Below are 18757 nucleotides of genomic sequence, written 5' to 3' on the forward strand. Positions count from 1 at the left end.
AGTCTGGCACTGTGACTCCAAGTCCTCCCTGGCGTGACACTGGCACGCACAGGGAGGGAGCCTGGCGCAGACACCACGGTGTGTGCGCCAGCATGTCTAAGCTCGCCTGGGTCTATTTCTGAGGAAATGGAGGCTCATGCTGAGCAAGTCCTGTTCGGTACATCTGCAAACGAGTAACTTCTTGGGAAACAACTGATGGAAACCAAGAGAAAGCAAGTCTGGGTTCAAGTAGTAACTGGGCCCAGAAGGATCTCGGGTGTGGAGGGTAACGGGGGCCACGGGCCTGAATAGCTGTCGGTGCAGGGCACGTCCCTCCCGGCGAGGTGATAGTCGCTCTTTTGGGACTGGGGGTTTTGCTTTATTTGACAACTTACGCACCAGCCCAAGCAGCTGTTCCGCACGGTGGTGAAGGAGCCCGGAGCAGGTAACATGCCCGGGACCCAGCGCAATAGCAGAGAAGCACACTCCCCTCCAAGTGCGGCCTGAGCCTCCTTCTGTTCTTCCTACTCCCTGCCTCTAGCCTCCACAGCCAACCTCCAGCAAGGAGAGCACCGCCAGGCCACTCCACACCCCTCCCCACACTCAGCTTCTCCTCCACAGGGTTCTGCAGGCAAACCTGGGTAAAGCGTTCCCCCCAGCTCTACCCACACCTCTCTTTCTTCGGTGGGGCCGGGGGATTAGGGAGTGAACCCAGGGATGTTTTACCACTTAGCTGCATTCCCAGTCCTTTTATTTTTTATTTTGAGACAGGGTCTTGCTAAGTTGCTGAATGAGACTGGCCTTGAACTTGCAATCCTCCTGCCTCAGCCTCCTACAGACCTGTGCCACCACACTCGGCAACCTCCATCGCCTTCTTGGCTTTTATCCACCGGTACCCAGGCTGCTGCCTCACTGACTAGCACCAGTGCTGTCTTGGTGGGCATGCTTGGAGCTCCCTGGTCTTCATATACTGACCATGGAGCGAGGCAGACAAAGACACAGGCATTAGGTTTTGGCAATTAGAATCAGCAAATCCCTCACCATCACCAGCACCCATGGTGACCAAAGACTGCAGGGAGCGAGGATGACAAGGGGAAGGTGCACATTATGAACAGAATGAAACGTAAAGCTGAGATGGAGCCCACTCCAAGGGCGCGTCCCTGTAGCCTCCGCTACTGGGGAGGCTGAGGCAGCAGGATCACGAATCTGAGACCAGTGTGGGAAATTTAGTAAGATCTTGTCTCAAAATTGAAAAGGGGCTGGGGATGTAGCTAAGCCCAGCATATGTGAGGCCCTGGATTTAATCCCCAGCTCTGAAGTAAATAAAACAAATAAATAATGCTGAGATAGGAGTTATTAGAATGATTTGATGGGTAATTTATACTACAACTCAGCACTTCATACGAATTTAGGGGATTTTTCTTTCTTTTCTTTTCTTTTTTCTTTTTTTTTTTTGCAGTTGTAGATGGACAGAATGCCTTTATTTTGTTTATGTTTATGTGGCGCTGAGGCTCAAATCCAGTGCCTCACACGTGCTAGGCAAGCACTCTGCCACTGAGCTACAGCCCCAGCCCTGAGTTTAGGGTACTCAAGAAAATCAAATACATTTTTAACTACATTAATATTTTGAACATTTGAATATGTTGTAAAATATTTTTATTATCATCCCTGCACAGATTACTAAAAGTTCAGTTGTAGAGAATCTTAGCCTTCACTAAAAAAAAAAAAAATACTGTAATTTGAAAGACAAAAGGGAAGCCCAGAAAGGCTAAGCAAATTAACAAAGGTTATACAGCTGGTTAATGTCAGAGCTGAGGTTAAGATTCCAGATTTTCTCTCCAACCCTGCAGTTGCACAGATATTTTTTAAAAATAGCCTACATTCCAAAAACTTCTGTCTTTGAAATGCATTACATGAAACCAAATTCTGTAACCAGATTCTCAGCCACCTTGTGTCCCACCTGAGCTAACATTAAAGTTGCCGTGCATCCCCTCAGCTCACACTAGCTACACAATTACCACAGGTAGCTGCAGTCTCCTGCCTCAGAGATGGGAGGATGGGGGAGAGGCAGTAGAGGTACCCACCTGAGATCAGAAAGCCATGGATCTCACAGAATCCATGGTTGGGTGCTATCTCATTGGCAGTTGAACACATTCATTTATTTCAACACCAGTAACATCAAATTAAGGAAAAGTCAAGACAAATGGCCGACCACAATATAGACACCTCAGTTTAATTAAACAAATAAATACTTTGAAAAATTCAAGTAGGCCAAGCAGGGTGGTGCATGCCATAGTCCTGTCTACTGGAGAGGCTGTTTCGAGGAAGATTGCTTGAGTCTCAGCGTTTGATACCCGTCTGAGCCATGCAGTGAGACTCTGTCTCAGGGGCAAAAACAAAGTGGAAAAACAGCACTTAAACAGTAAAGTGTTAAATATTTATTTCCACAGATATGAACACAAATCCTGGCTTTATCACACAGTTATCACAGAAATTTATATATATATATTTGGAAGAATCTGATTCGTTTCTAGAGAAAAAATTACTCTTGGAAGTCAGGGGCATCCACTGACTCCATTACTTTTTCGAGGTATTAAATTATTACTTTGGTGTCTACTGAAACAATCAAATGATAGACCTCCTAGCACTAAAGCTGACTCCATTTTAGGGATAATACCAACGATCTGAAAACACAAGATCTGTAAACAAATATGTGCATCACTTACCTGCTTTAAAGCCAAGTTTCCAATTATTAGGTTCCACTTTTCAATGGGTGAGTCCATCTTCCCAATATTTACCTGTTAAGGTGAATATTTTCATGGATCACTTAAAAATCTATTTGTTGTTTACTCTGCTTAAATAGCACATGAAGTCTTAAAAGTATAAAATAATTCTGCAGTAAGTCTGGCAAGTGTACCTTGTACTTGAATATATTTCTGAATTCACACCATCTACCATTCACGTTGGCTGAGATACTCAGGGGAAAATTTTTTTCTTTAATCATCTTATAAGAACTAGTGGCTCAGTTCATCTTACCTGTCTGCTGATATCATTTTACAACTAACATTACCATGTATCACCCGGACAGGCCAAATTCTGTATATTGAGGGCCAATATAAATAATTACATAATTTTGAGCTGCTAAAATTTAATTCCCTATCATAAAACTAATTATTGACCAAAAAACAAGATTTAAATACATTGTTCATATGTACATAATTTATATTTGATTTATGACAAATTGCTAGCAATGAATATTCATTTGGCTTACAAAATTTTGATCATGTACCTCAATGGTTAAAAAGTACACCTTTCTTCTAAATAGAAGAATATTCTCCAAAATAAGATTATTCACATAGTCAACATCTCTGTGAATTAGGCCATATTTCTCAACTATTTAAGATTCAAAAAATGTACATCTGAGACTGCCAAGTTTTTCTAATGCAGTCATTTAGAAAGCAATGAGCAATTATTAGTAAAAATTCTGTACTGAGCTGGATTTCAGTTCTTTATCACCTGGTCAGGGAAGGTTTTCAAATGTTAAAAAAAAAAAAAAAAAAAAAAGGTCTGTGGGTGAAGAGGTGGAGAGGGAGGAACACCGGGTTATTACGTATGGCGAGTCTCAAACATGCACACACGAGAGCTTGGCTCACTGGCTTCCCATCTGCAGGTTCGGTGCCATGTCCACATTCCTCCACCAATTCGGAAAACAGACTCTATTCTGGAACTCCACTCCAGATTTTAGTTTCAAAGTCTCCAGCAAATACAAACTTTGAGATTTCTCAGCATTTCAGAATAATTACTCATGCAAGTCTTTATTGATCTGTTTCTTTACTAAACCTGAGAATCTAAAGTATTCATAACATTCATGTTTGTAGCCCTAACAACCTGGCGCTTTGCTCAAGTGAGCAATAAAGACATGGGCAATATTCAGAACTCAGGTTCAGAGTTCAAGAAACAAGCATGAGAGAAATCAGTGTTATTTCTAAGAATTCTTAGATGACTGTAGCAATAGGAAGCAACCCCAGAAGAGTCTACGAATTAGAAAACATCAGCCCTCCAAGAAAGCTTCATGAGCAAGGGAGACAGACAGACGGCAGGAACCAGGAAAAGATCAAGGAAGGTGGGGGTCACAGGGTGAGGGAGAGCCAGGTGCATGTGGTGCCAGCATCTCCAGCGCCTTCTGAGGCTGGCACCACATTCCTCAAATCCCTGTCCCTGCGACTTCAGGTCACAGTCTACATGTCGGGAACTTGCCTCGAATTTGGAAGCACGGGCTAAGCAGAGGCCACTATTTTGGGAAGGGAGTCAGACCTGGCAGGTGCCTGGGTCTTAGCCATAGGCAAGCGCGGCTTTCTTCCCCTGCTCCAGGCTTCTGGCCATTTCTCTGATTTTCCCTCCACACAAGCCCTCTTCTCCAATTTCCCCACATTTGTGTAAGTCCAAGTTCCTCTGTTATGACAGGAACACACACATCCATGGCCTCTGGACCAAATCCAAGCTGATAGTCTATTAACGTAAATCGTGTAAGGCTGTCCTCTGATGAGGGTCGCACTTTCTAAGTCCCTTCCAGATCAAGATGTTTCTGGATCTGCAAGCTTCTTATTCTAACATAAAATAATCAGTAATAATTAAAATGATACAAAAAGCAGAATATATCCATAAGTAAAAACATTTTTATAAATAAAAATTTTAGGGAAAAGGTTAAAAAATAACTAAAGAGAAATGTTGGCTCAGATTTACTTTTCAGGGAAAAGAGGTATGCTCCAGGTGTGCATTAGGTGTGGCAGGGAAATGGCCGGACACAGGAAGAGGACTTCGTTGCCGCCATCTTGGAAAAACTGTACCAAGAACTGGGTAGACCCCCCCATACTTCCCAGTGGTCAGGGATAATATGAGCCACCCAAGCGTCTTCAGAAGTGGAGGGGTGTGCTGTCCAAAGGCCTCTGAACAACCTACTTTTATTAGATCAGTTGACTTGCTGGTGCTGTCAGTGAGAGAAACCAAGAACTCAGAAAGTGATAAAGTGTAGGTGGGTGTGATCTGGTAAAGACTTCTGAGTAATCCCGTTTATTTAAATCATATATCTCTTGAAGTATTAGAAAAAGAGGCCAATATTCTTGCAGAGACACCAACTAGTTCACTCATTAAGAAGCCTCTTGTAATTCCTTGAATGCATTTTCCTTTAGTTCTTTGAACATGCTCAAACTAGTTTTGAAAGACTGTTAAATTCAACATCTGGACCCACATGGGGTCACTTTCCATGGATGGAATGGAAAGTGTCTTTCCACATCTAATGATTATTATGTTGTTGTTGTTGTTAAAAGCAAGACCACGTTGATAATATGTTGAAGTGACTCCAATACGCGTAGTGTTCTGAGAATTGACCTTTCCTCTAATCAGCAGTTCACCTGCCTAGACTCAGACTAGAGTCTTCTCTCTCCGGGTGTGGAGCAGCGCGTCCTTCTACTGGTTCTTTTGACCACGACAACTGCTTTTTAGTCTAGCCCTTTGGGAATCTCTTCCATACCTATGTCATTTAATGGTCAAACAATGATTTGGACAAAATATAGTCAGATTTTGGGGTTTACTCGCTCTGAGGTTCTCTTGCTTCTGGTAATTCCCCCATGTATTTCCACTGGCTCTGTTAGCTTCAAGTTCTATAATCTGATAATTCAACCCAGTAAAATTTCAATTCTCTGCCACGACAGCTACACATAAGGTCACAGAAGGTGCTCAGTCAACAAAGCATCAAGCAGTGGGGCACAGCAGCACACCCTATAATCCCAGCAGCTTGGGAGACTGAGGCTGGAGGATCAGAAGCTCAAGGCCAGCCTGGATTCCTTAGTGTGATCAGGCCTCAAAATGAAAAATAAAAAGGGCTGGAGCTAAGTGGTAGAGCGCCCCGGGTTCAATCCCTAGTGCCCCTCCCCACATGCACACAGGGGAGGACGAGGGAGGAGGAAGAGACAAACAGCAGCGAGCACACCACCTCGGTGAGGGCACTGGTCTTTCAAGGGTAGGCCCCTCACGGGTCTGCCAGGCTCACACGCAGGTCACTCGACGGACACAGACTTCTGCAGTCAGCCCAAGATCTGAGCAGATCTTATACCCGGACTTTGGATCTTACCTTTCCTGCACTTCTAGAATTCCCTCCCCGGATTTCCAGCCTCTCTTGCCAAGTCTGAGCTCTCTCTCTGCACCTGGAGCTGAGAAGACCGAGTTTTCTGCCACATGATATCCAAGGACTGGGGAATGTCCCCAAGCGAAAAAGTTTTATAAACACGGCAACTCGGGGCTGGGGTCCTGGCCCAGTGGTAAAGCACTTGCCTAGCACATGTGAGGCCCTGCGTTCGATCCTCAGCACCACATAAAAAATAAAGGCACTGTGTCCACCTATAACTAAATATATACATATATTATAAAACATTTTTTTAAGACTGCAATTCTTATTCATCATAGGCATGTTCTTCTAAGGGAATTCAAAAATTCTACCTGCTTTTCATTTTTTTATTGCCTTCGAATAGTTTGTCTAGATTTTGTAACTGTTAACGGCTGGGAGGGTTCACCCAGCCAATTCATTCTGCTATTAACTGGAGTCAGAAACCCTGTTACATATCTTTATGCTCAATCTTAGCCACAGTCTGAGAAGCATTCCTTGAAAGAGGCTACACTAAAACACACAAACTAATCTCTGAGCGTACAGGAGCGATGCACGGGTTCATCACCTGGACTATGGTGACAGCTTCCTAAGTACATACTATATATTAAAGTATACCAGCTGGTGTACTTTAAATTTGTGCAGTTTATGGTATGTCAATTATACCTCAATAAAGCTGCAAAAAAGGAGGGAGCTAAAAATTTACTTGAGTAAAACAGTTTCAGATTAAACATAAGTAGTTCTACTCTGCAGAGCTGACTGAGGACTGGTTTTTTTAACTTAAGAAAGATGCATTAAAATGTAGAATAGGAAAGTGCAATCCCATTAGTAGCTCACAATCAGATTTCACAACCAAAACACTTAAAATTCAGCAGTAAGCCAAATTTGGGAATAATACTGAAACTTTAGTTATATCTAAATTATGGCAGTTATTAATAATCATTATTTGGCCTTTAGTTTTTCATCATCTTAGAAGCTTTGCAATTCAAAGTGGAAGTCTAACACCAAATTACTAGGGGAAGTGGTTTTGTCGAGTACTTCTGTGAGGGTGTAAGCGCCACAAAGGCAGGGACATTTTCTGTCTTTAGATTACCACACAGAGCCATGCTCAGCATAAACACTCAAAACATCTGTAGTTAGTATATTAAAAAGTAGAGTATTGCCCCACGTGGTGGCACACACCTGTCATCCCAGCAACTCAGGTATCTGGGGCAGGAGGATCACAAATTTGAGACCAGCCTGGCAACTTAGTGAGACCCTGTCTCAAAATAAAAAATAAAAAGGACAGGGGATGCCGCTCAGTGGTAGAACACCCCTGGGTTCAATCCCTAGTACCAGAAAAATAAATAAAAATAAAGAGTATCACAAAATAACTTCAGAGAATCAAGAGTTCTCTGAGAAGAGGTTTGAGGCAACAGAAATCAGTTTTGTCTGGAGTAGAAAAGGGCCAATAGGACTGTGCCAGGTGATTTGCTCCTGGGAAACAGTTTTATAGGCTTTTTTTTTTTTTTTTTATCATTAAGACATCATTTTTGACTCATATCTAGCATTTAGAAAGAGAAAATTTTAGACTTAACTTAAATTCTATAACTGAAACAAACTGTAGAAATCATTGTACTTGGTTTATTTTCCAAATGTATACTACTGCCACACATCCATAATAATGTCTACATAATTTTACATATGCTGTTGAAAAGATTAAATTCCAGGAAAAATAGTCAAGTTAATCATCATCTCTTTACCAATAAATTTGGACTCAAGTAAGAGGACAAGATAAAGTTGACTTGGACTCGTCACTATTTAATTTCCTTGTTGAAACAGGAAATCTGTTTTACTGAAGTATCTTTTCATCTAGTTTGACGAATAACAAGCTCTGAGGACAAGTGACCTTCAACAGGCTGAGTGAGTAGGCAGTCTCTGGTATCTGAGGTTTTAAGCTCCTCTTTGTACATAATGAAGACCCTCCTTATAACCCTATAAGCTCATTTGTCCTGGTTCTCCTGCAGATAATCATAAAAATGATAAAAAAAAAAAAAAAAACCCTTTGGTGGAACAAAAAGATTAAAGTAATCACAGGCTGGCCTCCTACAGCTATGGTTTTTACTCCTAATCTTACAAGTAAAAATAAATACTTCATAGAAAAACCGTGTTTTTAAAATAGTGTTTTTAAAAGTAGTTTTTTTGCACATAAATTTTAAAAAGCTTTCAAACAGTACTTGTTGAGGTGTTTTTGCTTGTTTGTTTGTTTGTTTGAATTACACTCATTTGCTCTTCTGCCTGGAGCTGGGAAGCCCAGTTAGGAACTGGCTACAACAGTCCCAACCAGAGACCTTCAACCCCCAAGTGTGGGAGGCCTAAGAAGAGGGAAGAGGGGTTCGCAGGTGAGCTGACGGCCAGGCAGGAGCTGGAGAGAGCGGGAGGGAAGGGAGAGGAACGCCGATTAACCCCAAAGACACTCGAAAAAGAACATGCTGGAATACGAGAGTGACGTTCTGAACGCAGTGAGTGGGGTCCAGCTGACAACCCACAGTTTCAGCTCTGGGGTCAGGAAAGGAATGGAGACGGGGACCGAGTGACCAGTGGGCAGCAGCGGGGGACCGCTGAAGTGACTGAGGGCAGACTTCGTGAAGTACGGCACCAAAATTTCAAGAAAGCCTCAAATTAGGAGGATGAGGGAAGGAAAAGAAACCCAGCAAGTGGAATGAGCAGCCGCCAATGAAGGAGGAGAAGGGCGGCCATGCTGGAACCAAGAGCCGGGAAGGCTGCGGGCAGAGTGGTCACAAAGCGTCCAGAAGGGCAGGCTTCGCATTCTGCCCTCGGGGAGCCACTGACCTCAGAGGATCAGAAGCCCCTGAGAGTGGCACGCCAGCATTCAGCCTAGAGATCAGCCTCCGTGAGCGATCGCCAGGCCACACGCTGGAGGCGCGCGCCACGTCGCCGCAGCTGGGAACCACAGGGTCTACCTTCCCCTCTCCTCCTCGGCTGGCTTGGCACAGAGAATGAGGAACTGCTCCCCAGCCGTCCGTCAGCTCCATCTGAACGTTGTCTGGACTCCAGCAACTCTCCTGAGACCCACCCTGATCCCAACCAACATCACCGGCCACCTACATTAAGGCAACGGGTGCCGCGGGGCTCCCGGCTTCAGTCTTTGACCCTCCTGTGCCCACATCTCAACACAACAGTCCCAGCAGTCTGATGAGGAACACGGATCAGATCGCACCACTGCCCGGCTCAAAACCTTCCAGGGGCTTCCCTGTCAGGAAACACTCAATCCTTCGGAGGACCTGCAAGGTCCTCTATTGGCTGGTCCCTGGCTCCTTCTCCGGCCTCCTGTCCTAGGGTCCCCCTTGCTCACTTGGACCTCCGATGTGCTTTACCCAACACGGTGGCTCTCCAGTGTTGATGTCCCTCAGAATCATCTGGAGAGCTTACTGAACAACAGACTGCTGGGCCAGCCCCCGCCCACATTTGGAAGAGGGCTGAGCTGGCACTTTTAACAAGTCTCCGAAGTTGGGCAGAAGACTGCTCTTGAGGGCTGGGGAGATAGCTCAGCTGGTAGAGTGCTTGCCTTGCAAGCACAAGGCCCTGAGTTCAATCCCCAGTACCGCAAAAATAAAAGAAGACAGCTCTTGAACCTTCTGTTCAAAGCACCCACAGGCCCAGCTCTGCGCTGTGCACTGCCTGGGACCTTCCTAGCTCAGCCTGGGAGGCTCACTTCATTTCCTTCCATTTACGCCTAAAGTATTTTGTCAGGGACACAATTCTTACTCACAGAAGCTAACTCCTGCCTTACCTTCTCAAAGAAAGTCCCACTTAAGTCCACCCTGAGGTGGGGACCTTAGCAATAAGCTCCCATGTGCTGAGCCAACCAGTTCTGGAATTCCCCTCTCTTTTAAGTATGAATAGAAAAATACACAAACGGACATTTGAGGAAAATATCTAGTGCAGAATAGAACATGACAAAGTTTAAAAGAAGATTAAATTTACCTCCAGGAGATGTAATGGTAATATGATAAAATTAAACAGCAAAATTTCATTTGCAGTAAATTCTTTCTTAACCAGATTCCCTACAGCACGGCCTATTTCAAAATGAACCGACATGTTTAATCTATTACTTGAATCGAAACAAAGCTGGACAGTGCTCAAGAGCAAAGTTTTCAGAAATATTTTAAGGTAAGCTAGTCACAATTTCACTCTTCCTGGCCAAGTTATCAAGTTGCTCAAAAGCTTGCATGCTTAACTATCAGAACAAAGTTCATTTTCCAACAAGTGAAACTGAAGTCACCTTTTAACTTCCATTCCAGTAACTTTCTCCTTCCTTGAATGTTGCCACTTCTGTTTTCAAGACCTCTATTCTCTCCTGCCCAAAGGGCTCCTGGGTTGAGTTCTACCTAAGTGACCCACGAGCTCTTAAAATAAAATGAAAGAGGGGGAAGAAGTAGGTAGGAGACCTGTGTACAATTCCACTAATTCTCAAAACTGTGGTAAAGTTACATGAGTTTCTTCTTAAAGATAAAAAGCTTCAGATGTTCGTGACACACGTTCCAACTGAGTGTCAAAGGTAAAAATCAACATTCACGGTCACTAAAGGTCCTCATTATATGATGAGCTACGGGGTTACCGGAAGAAATATGAAACTCAAAATTTGAGCACCTTATCACAATTTCATTAGTAGATTTTTAAAAAAATAATTTCTTAGCACTGAGAGCTGTCGGGTGATCCTGTGGTTACCGTTCTCATATCTGCAATACATGGTACTTTCCAACCAAGGCATTGGAGAATCAAGATTATTTTCAGGGCTGGGGAGATAGCTCAGCTGGTAGAATGCTTGCCTCACAAGCACAAGGACCTGAGTTCGATCCCCAGTACCACAAAAAAAAAAAAAAAAAAAAAGATTATTTCCAGCTAGCTTTGTCAGTCCAGATGGTGAACGACGGTGTTACCAAATTATTAGACTTTCTTTCCTATCCTGGAATAATTGCTGAGATCAAAGACTGATCTTCAAGTCCCAGTAATATCCCGCCACCATAAAAGACTCATCTCCCATTCCACTCCTGGGCTTGAAGATGTGGTTGAGAGTGATGATAATGATTGAAATGATTCCAAAACTGAAGCTTTATCAACTGTTTGAAGATGATGCTTTCTAAATATCTTCAGGGGACTCCAAGATTTAATTTATATTTTTAATTTTTGAAATGCATTTATTGCTCTATGTTATCACTTGAGAAAAAACTGTCCTTCAACCTTGAATCTAAAAGTGCAATGGGGGCTGGGGTTGTGGCTCAGTGGCACAGCACTTGCCTAGCAGTGTGTGGCACTGGGTTTGAGTCTCAGCACCACATATGAATAAGTAAATAAAGGTCCATCTACAACTAGTAAAAATATTACAAATAAATAAATAAAAGTGTAATGGTGGAGCCGGGCATGGTGGCACATGCCTGTAACCTCAGAGGCTCGGGAGACTGAGGAAGGAGGATCAAGAGTTCAAAGCCAGCCTCGGCAAAAGCGAGGTGCTAACTCAGTGAGACCCCATCTCTAAAAAAAAATACAAAACAGGGCTGGGGATGTGGCTCAGTAGTCGAGGACCCCTGAGTTCAATCCCTGTACCCCAACCCCCAAAAAAAGTGTAATGGTGGAGGAACGTAACTGGCTTTAAAGATACCAAAAAAGACAACGAATCTCTAACTGCATGTCGGTTTTTATTGCATCCATGCCGATTTCAGTATCTTCTCAAAAGTAGAATGGTAGAATTTTTGTAACAGGTATCATGTTAAAAAAAAATACTCGCACACTTCAAGATAAAGCCACTTGGTTACTTCAGAAAGTTTCAGAGAACTGCCTTTTTCTGCAAGCAACCACTGGTTATTTGTTAGTAAATACTATTATATTGGTATTGTTACCTGAAGAATGTAATATTAAGGCTCCTTTGTTCAAGCAACTCTTTAAATGTACATCTTCTTTTATATCTTGTTTTAATATCTTGCAGAAGTGTCCAACAAGAGGGGTTCAAATTCTCTTCTATGTCATATGATTTTCCATAGTTCAAATAAAGCTTTCACTCCTAGAATCTAGAATCAAAAGTTCTCTAAATCCGGGATAGAGGGGCCCCTCCTCCGAGACTCCAGGCTTAGAGGGACACCCTGGCCCTCCATTAGCTATGGCCCTCCCACAGGGAGAGGCGTTCACAGGGCCCAGAGCTCTGCCCGCCGAGGCCTGTGCCTCTTCCCCTTCCAGGCCGTCCTCTGGATGCCCAGGGTCACTGAGTTCCCTGCCCAAGTGTCCTGGAGCCCCATGTCAACTTCTCCCTCCAGCCGGTGCTGCTGACGGCAAATCTTGCCACCAGTAAGTGCAGGCCCAGCCCAGGGAGTGCCAGGGTGGCTGCTGTTGAAGGCACAGCAAGTGTGGGCATGAGGCCTAAGTGCTCTGCAGACAGCCAAGGGCAGGAGAGAAGGGCCCGCCTCAAACCCGGGCCTCCAACCCTCCACATAAAGCTCCCAGGCAGAAGCCAAGAGGATCGAGAATTCTGAACTTGGTCTTGGGCTTCCAGGTTTTCTAACACATATATTTGGGGCTAGGTTTGGTTTTGCAGTGCTGGGGGCTACACAGGCCCAGGGTCTTGCACAGGCAGGTGCTGAGATGTATTTGTTACTAGGTTGGTAAGCTGGTTGTCTAGTTTTAAAGTGTGTAGACCTGTGTCTTGAATCCCCATTTGAATTCTTGGTGGGCCCCAAGACCCACCAGGGACCCCTCTGGAATGCCTGCAGGTACCAACATTATTACACTGATAAACACAACAGCGACCCGGGATGGACTTCTCTTCTCAGATTTTGACGTGGCTGACTCACTTTTACGATTCAGGTTCCAGCTCAGCGCCACCTCCGGGGAGGAGTCTCCACGTGGCACCCAGAGCAGCCCTGGCAGGTCTCCTTCCACCTCCCCCGGCGTGTCCTCCACCACCCTTACTGCTGTCCCAGGCGATCCAAGTACACTCGCCTGCCTTGTTGACTTACAGCCCAGGGGTTACCATTACCTATTTCATGGAACAGATTGTCCCAGATCTGGCCAGTACACTACCTTGTACCTTTTTGTCATTTCTCTTTCTTTTTTTTTTTTTTTTTCTAAAGTACTTCTTTACTTTCTGGCACAAGATGTTCCAGGTTCATCTTGTACTTTCCTGTTGCAGCCCAAGGGGCTTCTATTGCTCTCTAAACCTTTTAATAATCACATTAAAATAATCTAGTCCTTCAGTGATCACTGTGACTGCATGCTAGATTACGGGCTAAAGGGAATTCACCAAATTCTCCTCTGAGGTTTAACTCAATCTACACGACTAGCCAAGTGACTAGAAATCATCCCTAGTCATGAACTAACTTGAATAGTAATTTACAATCCTAGAATTTCCCCTAAAGAAGAAATAATACAAAATTGTATTTACAAGGATATTCATATGGTTTCACTTATAATAGTAGATCATTAGAGTTCATGTATCAATAATGGATGGATTAGACCATCAGAATCTACAATGTAAAATACACAGCCAGTAAAGGCAAAGACAGGGACACGGAAAGATGACCACGATGTATTTTTAAGTGGAGATCACAAATTATAAAAGAATATACAGGATTCCAGTTCCTTTTTTTAAATACACAATATTATATACACTGTGACATACCTATCCATGAATAAGTACAGATACACAAGAAGAGAAGAACCTATACCAAGATGTGAATAGTGTCAGGTCTAGATGAAGTAGGGTAGGTTGGGATTTTCTTTACTCTTGTCTCTCTTTGTTTTTATAATAAGCATGTGTTACTTTAACCATCACAGAAAATGTAAATATCATTCAGCCGACCAGAGAGCTATAAAGAATCTCAGTGTCTGGGACTGGGGTTGTGGCTCAGTGGCAGACTGCTTGCCTCACGTGCAAGAGGCACTGGGTTCGAGTCTCAGCACCAGATAAAAAATAAATGAATAAAATAAAGCTATTGTGTTCATCTACAACTAAAATTATTAAAAAAAAAAAAAAAGAATCTCAGTATCTGATTCACTCCATCAAAGATAAGTACGTTACTTCTCATGACAAATGCGTCTCTATTTCTCAGATGGGACGACCCTGAGCACACTCAGCGTGTGGGATCAGTCACAGCCCTGGGGGACAGAAGCTCAGACAGGGAAAACACCTCCTGATATGAGTCCTTCTTAATGACGAGAAATAGCTTAAGAGATATTGAGGCAGGAAAAAACTTACTGCGGTGGACAATCTGGATGCCAGCGTCATTTCCAAGTTCCCTTTGAGACCAAGAAGGGCAGGAACTAAAATGAAGACTTCTGTTACATTTTTGAACACCTCCCAGTGCTGCAAAAAAAACAAGATAAAAACTTCTGATGCTCTTTAAAAACCACCTTAGAACAAAGACATTTCTAAAACTCCCGCACCCCTCCCCCACCTCGCACAGACACTCTGAAGTGCTACACTGGCCACCAAAACAGCGACCATTTAGCTCAGGCTTTAGAAGATTCAGGTGGAGTTGGAAGTGACAGCTGACAGTCAAGGATCTCACATTCCACACCTAGCATGCTAAACACAACCCCAAAACTTGTGAATTTTTCATCACTTTATGACATTAAGAATCAAAGGAGCTAGGTTAAAAGCACAAATTCTAAAGCCAGATTTTATGGATTTGAACCTTGGTTCCAACACTAATCACAACAACCTCACAAGCAAATTATACTATTATCATTGCCAAATTTCACAAATTGAGAAATAAAAATTCACCTGGGTTCAGTGGCCAACTCCTGTCATTCCACCAACTCAAGAGGCCGAGGCAGGAGGACTGTAAGTTGGAGGCCAGTCTCAGCAATTTAGCAAGTCCTAAGCAACTTAGGGAGACCCAGTCTTGAAAAATAAAAAGGTCTGGGGATGTTGTTCAGTGATGTAATTAAGAACCCCTGGGTTAAATCCCCAGTACCAAAAAATAAAATAATAGAAAAATGAATTTGGAGACATTAAAAGATTTTCCCAAGGTCAAAAGATGGGACCTGGAGTTGACCTCTAAGAGTTCTGAGCAGTCCTTTGCTCTGTCCCCCACTTTAGGGTAGAGAGGCTGCAGAACGCAGGATCTTAAACAGCACTGAACTAGGAATAATAAATATTCAATAATATTACTATCAATAATAAAAAATAAAATTTGTTTTTCTAGGCATGGATCTGTCACAACCTAGCCTAATGAAGATAATATCTATCCTGTCTAGCCCTTGGAGAAATAATATGATAATGAAATAACAGGTAAGAAAATACTTAAACTCAACTGAAAAGACCACATAAGTATTTTAATAACACAAAATGACATTTCACAAGTGCTATTAAGATGAGATTGTCCCAGTAGGAGACTTTATGAACTAGGTATAGCAACTTCATGCCAAAAAGTATCAAGAACACGTCTTATCACTAATACCAAGAGAGGTGAGAAAATAAAAGTTAAATCCATCAGATTAATGCAAGAAAAGTTCAATTTGTTCCCAAAGTTTCCCTATAGTCTATTCCAAATAAATTTATAAGTGGGGAGCTGGGTGCAGTGGCACACACCTATAATCCCAGCAATTCAGGAGGCTGAGGCAGGAGGATTGCAAATAAAAAATAAAAAGGGCTGGGGAGGTGGCTCAGTGGTTAAGTGCTTCTGGGTTTAAAAAAAAAAGAAAGAAAGTATAGCTGGGGCCTAAAGAGATCAGTCAGATCTGTCTTCCACAAAATCCCAGTTAAAAGAGTCAACTAAGGACATGCAGGGTGGGGTACAGCTCAGTGGTAGAGCACTTACCTGGCATGTGCCCAGCCCTGGGTTCCAACCACAGCACACACACACACACACACGCACACTCACAAAACCCAGCAAGCTCTGGGATCCAGCAGCACCCTAGCACTCTAGTCTTGAAAAACGAACAAGGAGACAGTTCTGTCCATCTTAAGGGTTAAAAACTCTCCTATGGGGAGCTGGGGACGCAGCTCAGCGGCAGGGCACTTGCCTATGAGACCCTGGGCTCCGTCCTGAGAGCCACACACACAAAAACCCAGTGTGCTGATGGAGCACTGTCCTTCCAGCGACGGCCAGGACCGAGGTGACCAGCAGGTAACAGCAGTGACAGATATTAACACCTGCCGTTCACTCACCGCTCTTTAGACTCACGGATTTCATCTTAACCACAACCTGTGAGTGAGGTTCTGCTTTCATCAAATCCCAGACACGATTCTGGAAGACCTTTTGAATAGGTCATCGTTCTGACACCCTGCCGGGACAGTTTTAGAACCACTGGGGTGATGTTGACATCTGTCAGTCACATGCCATCACGCGGGGCCTGCTGAGATGTACCCTTTTGGGTTACTCTTTTCTAGTCCATTTCAAATCAAACATTTATAACAAACAGAATTACTGTGAAATCCTAACGACTCAGCATTGGAGTGATAACAGTAAGAGGTGTGAACAGCCCATTTCCTGTCTGTGACCCAAACGTCTACATTCTTCGCTCTCCACTTCTAGGCCTGTGCTGGTAGAAACTCCCAAACCTGCTTAGTCCCTGCACTCTCAGCAGCTCAGAAATGTTTCTGTGGCATCTGGAGGACAAACGAAATACTTGAAAGTCCTATTATTATGTAGGTTTTTTTGTTGTTTTTTGTTGTTGTTGTTTTTTGCAGTGCTGGGGATTGAACCCAGGGCCTTGTGCTTGTAAGGCAAGCACTCTACCAACTGAGCTATATCCCCAGCCCTAGTTTTCTTAAAGTAAGTATTTTCCCCAACAATTTGAAGACATAATACATTTGAAGCGATAGTCATTTGAAGAGAGAGTACAATTGAAAAAAAAATAACATCAAGTATTTACTAATAGAACAATGTGTACCTGTTGTGCACTGTGTAACTTGTCAGATCTTGGAATTGGACACTGTCAATCTTCATTTCCTATTTTATATTGGTTTTCTGTGACATTTGTCTTTTTTTTTTTTTTCCATCAATACTGGGATTAAACCTGTATTAGAGTGCTAGGTAAGCACTCTAACACTGACCTACATTCCCAGCTCTTTTCAAATTTTTTTACTTTCAAGCTGGGTCTCACTAAATTGCCAAGGCTGACCTTCAACTTGCAATCCTCCCGCCTCGGCCTCCTGAGCTGGGATCACAGGTCGTGCCACCTCTCAGCACAGACACTTTCTCTGTACTCACAGCACTAACTAAAACCCCACTTCTGCAAAGACATGTCGTCAAAGGAATGGAGCGTGATCTAATGCTGAAACCCTGGAACTGCCTGGATCTGGCAGGCTGCGGAGTGTCCAAGGGACATCACTGAGTCTCCTTCAAACACTTAAACCGTCCCAAGGCACCGCTGGGACCTGAGGACACGCCGTTTGGGACTTGCAGAGACAGGAGCGGCAAAGTCGACAGAGCAAAGGAAGAGCTCTGCTGTCGGTCACGCAGGCTGGGCCCCACTCGGCTCCTCACTGTGGCATCTGGGGAAAGGGTGCTTTACTCTCTTCTTCTGAAACAGGGACATGGTGGCGTAGGACCACGCCCGCAAACAGCAAGACTGAGTGCTTATTAGCTGTCAACACCATGATGCGTATCAGTTAATGTCCCTGGAAGGAAAAAATATACCAGTGAAGAATACCGTAGCCAGCAAAGCTCTCCCTCAGAAACGAAGAAGAAACAGTCTTTTCCAGACGAGCAAAAATTGAGAAAGTTCCTCCCCTCCGGGCTGGCCTTAGCTGAAGTGCCAGGAGCAAAGGAGGACCACCACCAGGCAGAGGGGAAAGGACAGCACATCAAAGCAGATGCAGGAGAGAAAGGGGGACCAGACCACGAACAAGAAGGGAGGAAGAGAGGAGACCCTGGACACCCGGGGGAAACTCACGAAGTGACAAGAGGGTGTCACTACTCACCGATAAAAACTCTGAGAGCGAAAGGATCAGACCCTCCACTTAGATTCAGACTCCACTTAGATTCACACACAAAAAGCAGCAGCCACGGACGCGTGCCCTACAAGAGACCCACTTCATGGAGGGACGAGATGGAAAAGACCGTCACATGACGGGAACCCAAACGGCCTGGGCAGCCACACTGACGTCAGACAGAAGAGACCGAGTCACAAGCTTTAAGAGACGCGCTCACCCTGCAACGGTAATGGGACCCATTCACCAAGAGAGAATGACAAGTGTAGACACGCACACAGCCCACGCTGGGACACCCGAGCGCACAACGCAGACCTCGGGAGGGAGAGGCAGAGGGAGGCTCCGGGTCAGCACGAGACGAAGGCCAACCACCCCACCGTCAATGCACAGTCCATCGGGACAAAAGATCAATGAAGAGCCTTCAGAATCAAGCCACACCACGGACCATGTGGACTCACGGACATTTAGCTTTCCATCCATGGAGGAGGAGCAGGACATAAACTTGAGAAAAGTGCCTAAGAAAAATCTAAGTCTTACAAGCACAGTAACTAAAATACAAACGAAAAAATGTCTATGAAAAGAAGATTTACAAAAACTAATACAGAAAAAGAAAGAGAAAATCCCCCAAATTTCTAAAGAAACCTGAGTTGTAGCTGGGTGTGGTGTGTGGACCTGCAGTCACAGCA

At 43.9% G+C, this 18757-nt stretch overlaps 1 protein-coding gene across 5 annotated transcripts in view; it reads right to left on the reverse strand.

Moving 5' to 3' along the window:
• The window catches only part of SLC41A2 (solute carrier family 41 member 2), a 116947-nt gene that overhangs the window by 71828 nt on the left and 26362 nt on the right, over positions 1-18757 (reverse strand). For 4 of the 5 annotated variants that reach the window (XM_079140440.1, XM_079140441.1, XM_079140438.1 and 1 more), the window contains 2 exons: positions 14388-14495; positions 2706-2777 (listed from right to left, as the gene is read on the reverse strand). In XM_079140440.1, coding sequence (XP_078996566.1) covers positions 2706-2777; positions 14388-14495 — 180 coding nt within the window. The remainder of the gene's footprint in view (positions 1-2705; positions 2778-14387; positions 14496-18757) is intronic. The other variant, XM_079140442.1, reaches the window with a different exon arrangement.

The sequence above is a fragment of the Sciurus vulgaris genome, assembly GCF_902686455.1.
Source record: "Sciurus vulgaris genome assembly, chromosome: 5".
In the NCBI taxonomy this organism is placed as follows: Eukaryota; Metazoa; Chordata; class Mammalia; order Rodentia; family Sciuridae; genus Sciurus; species Sciurus vulgaris.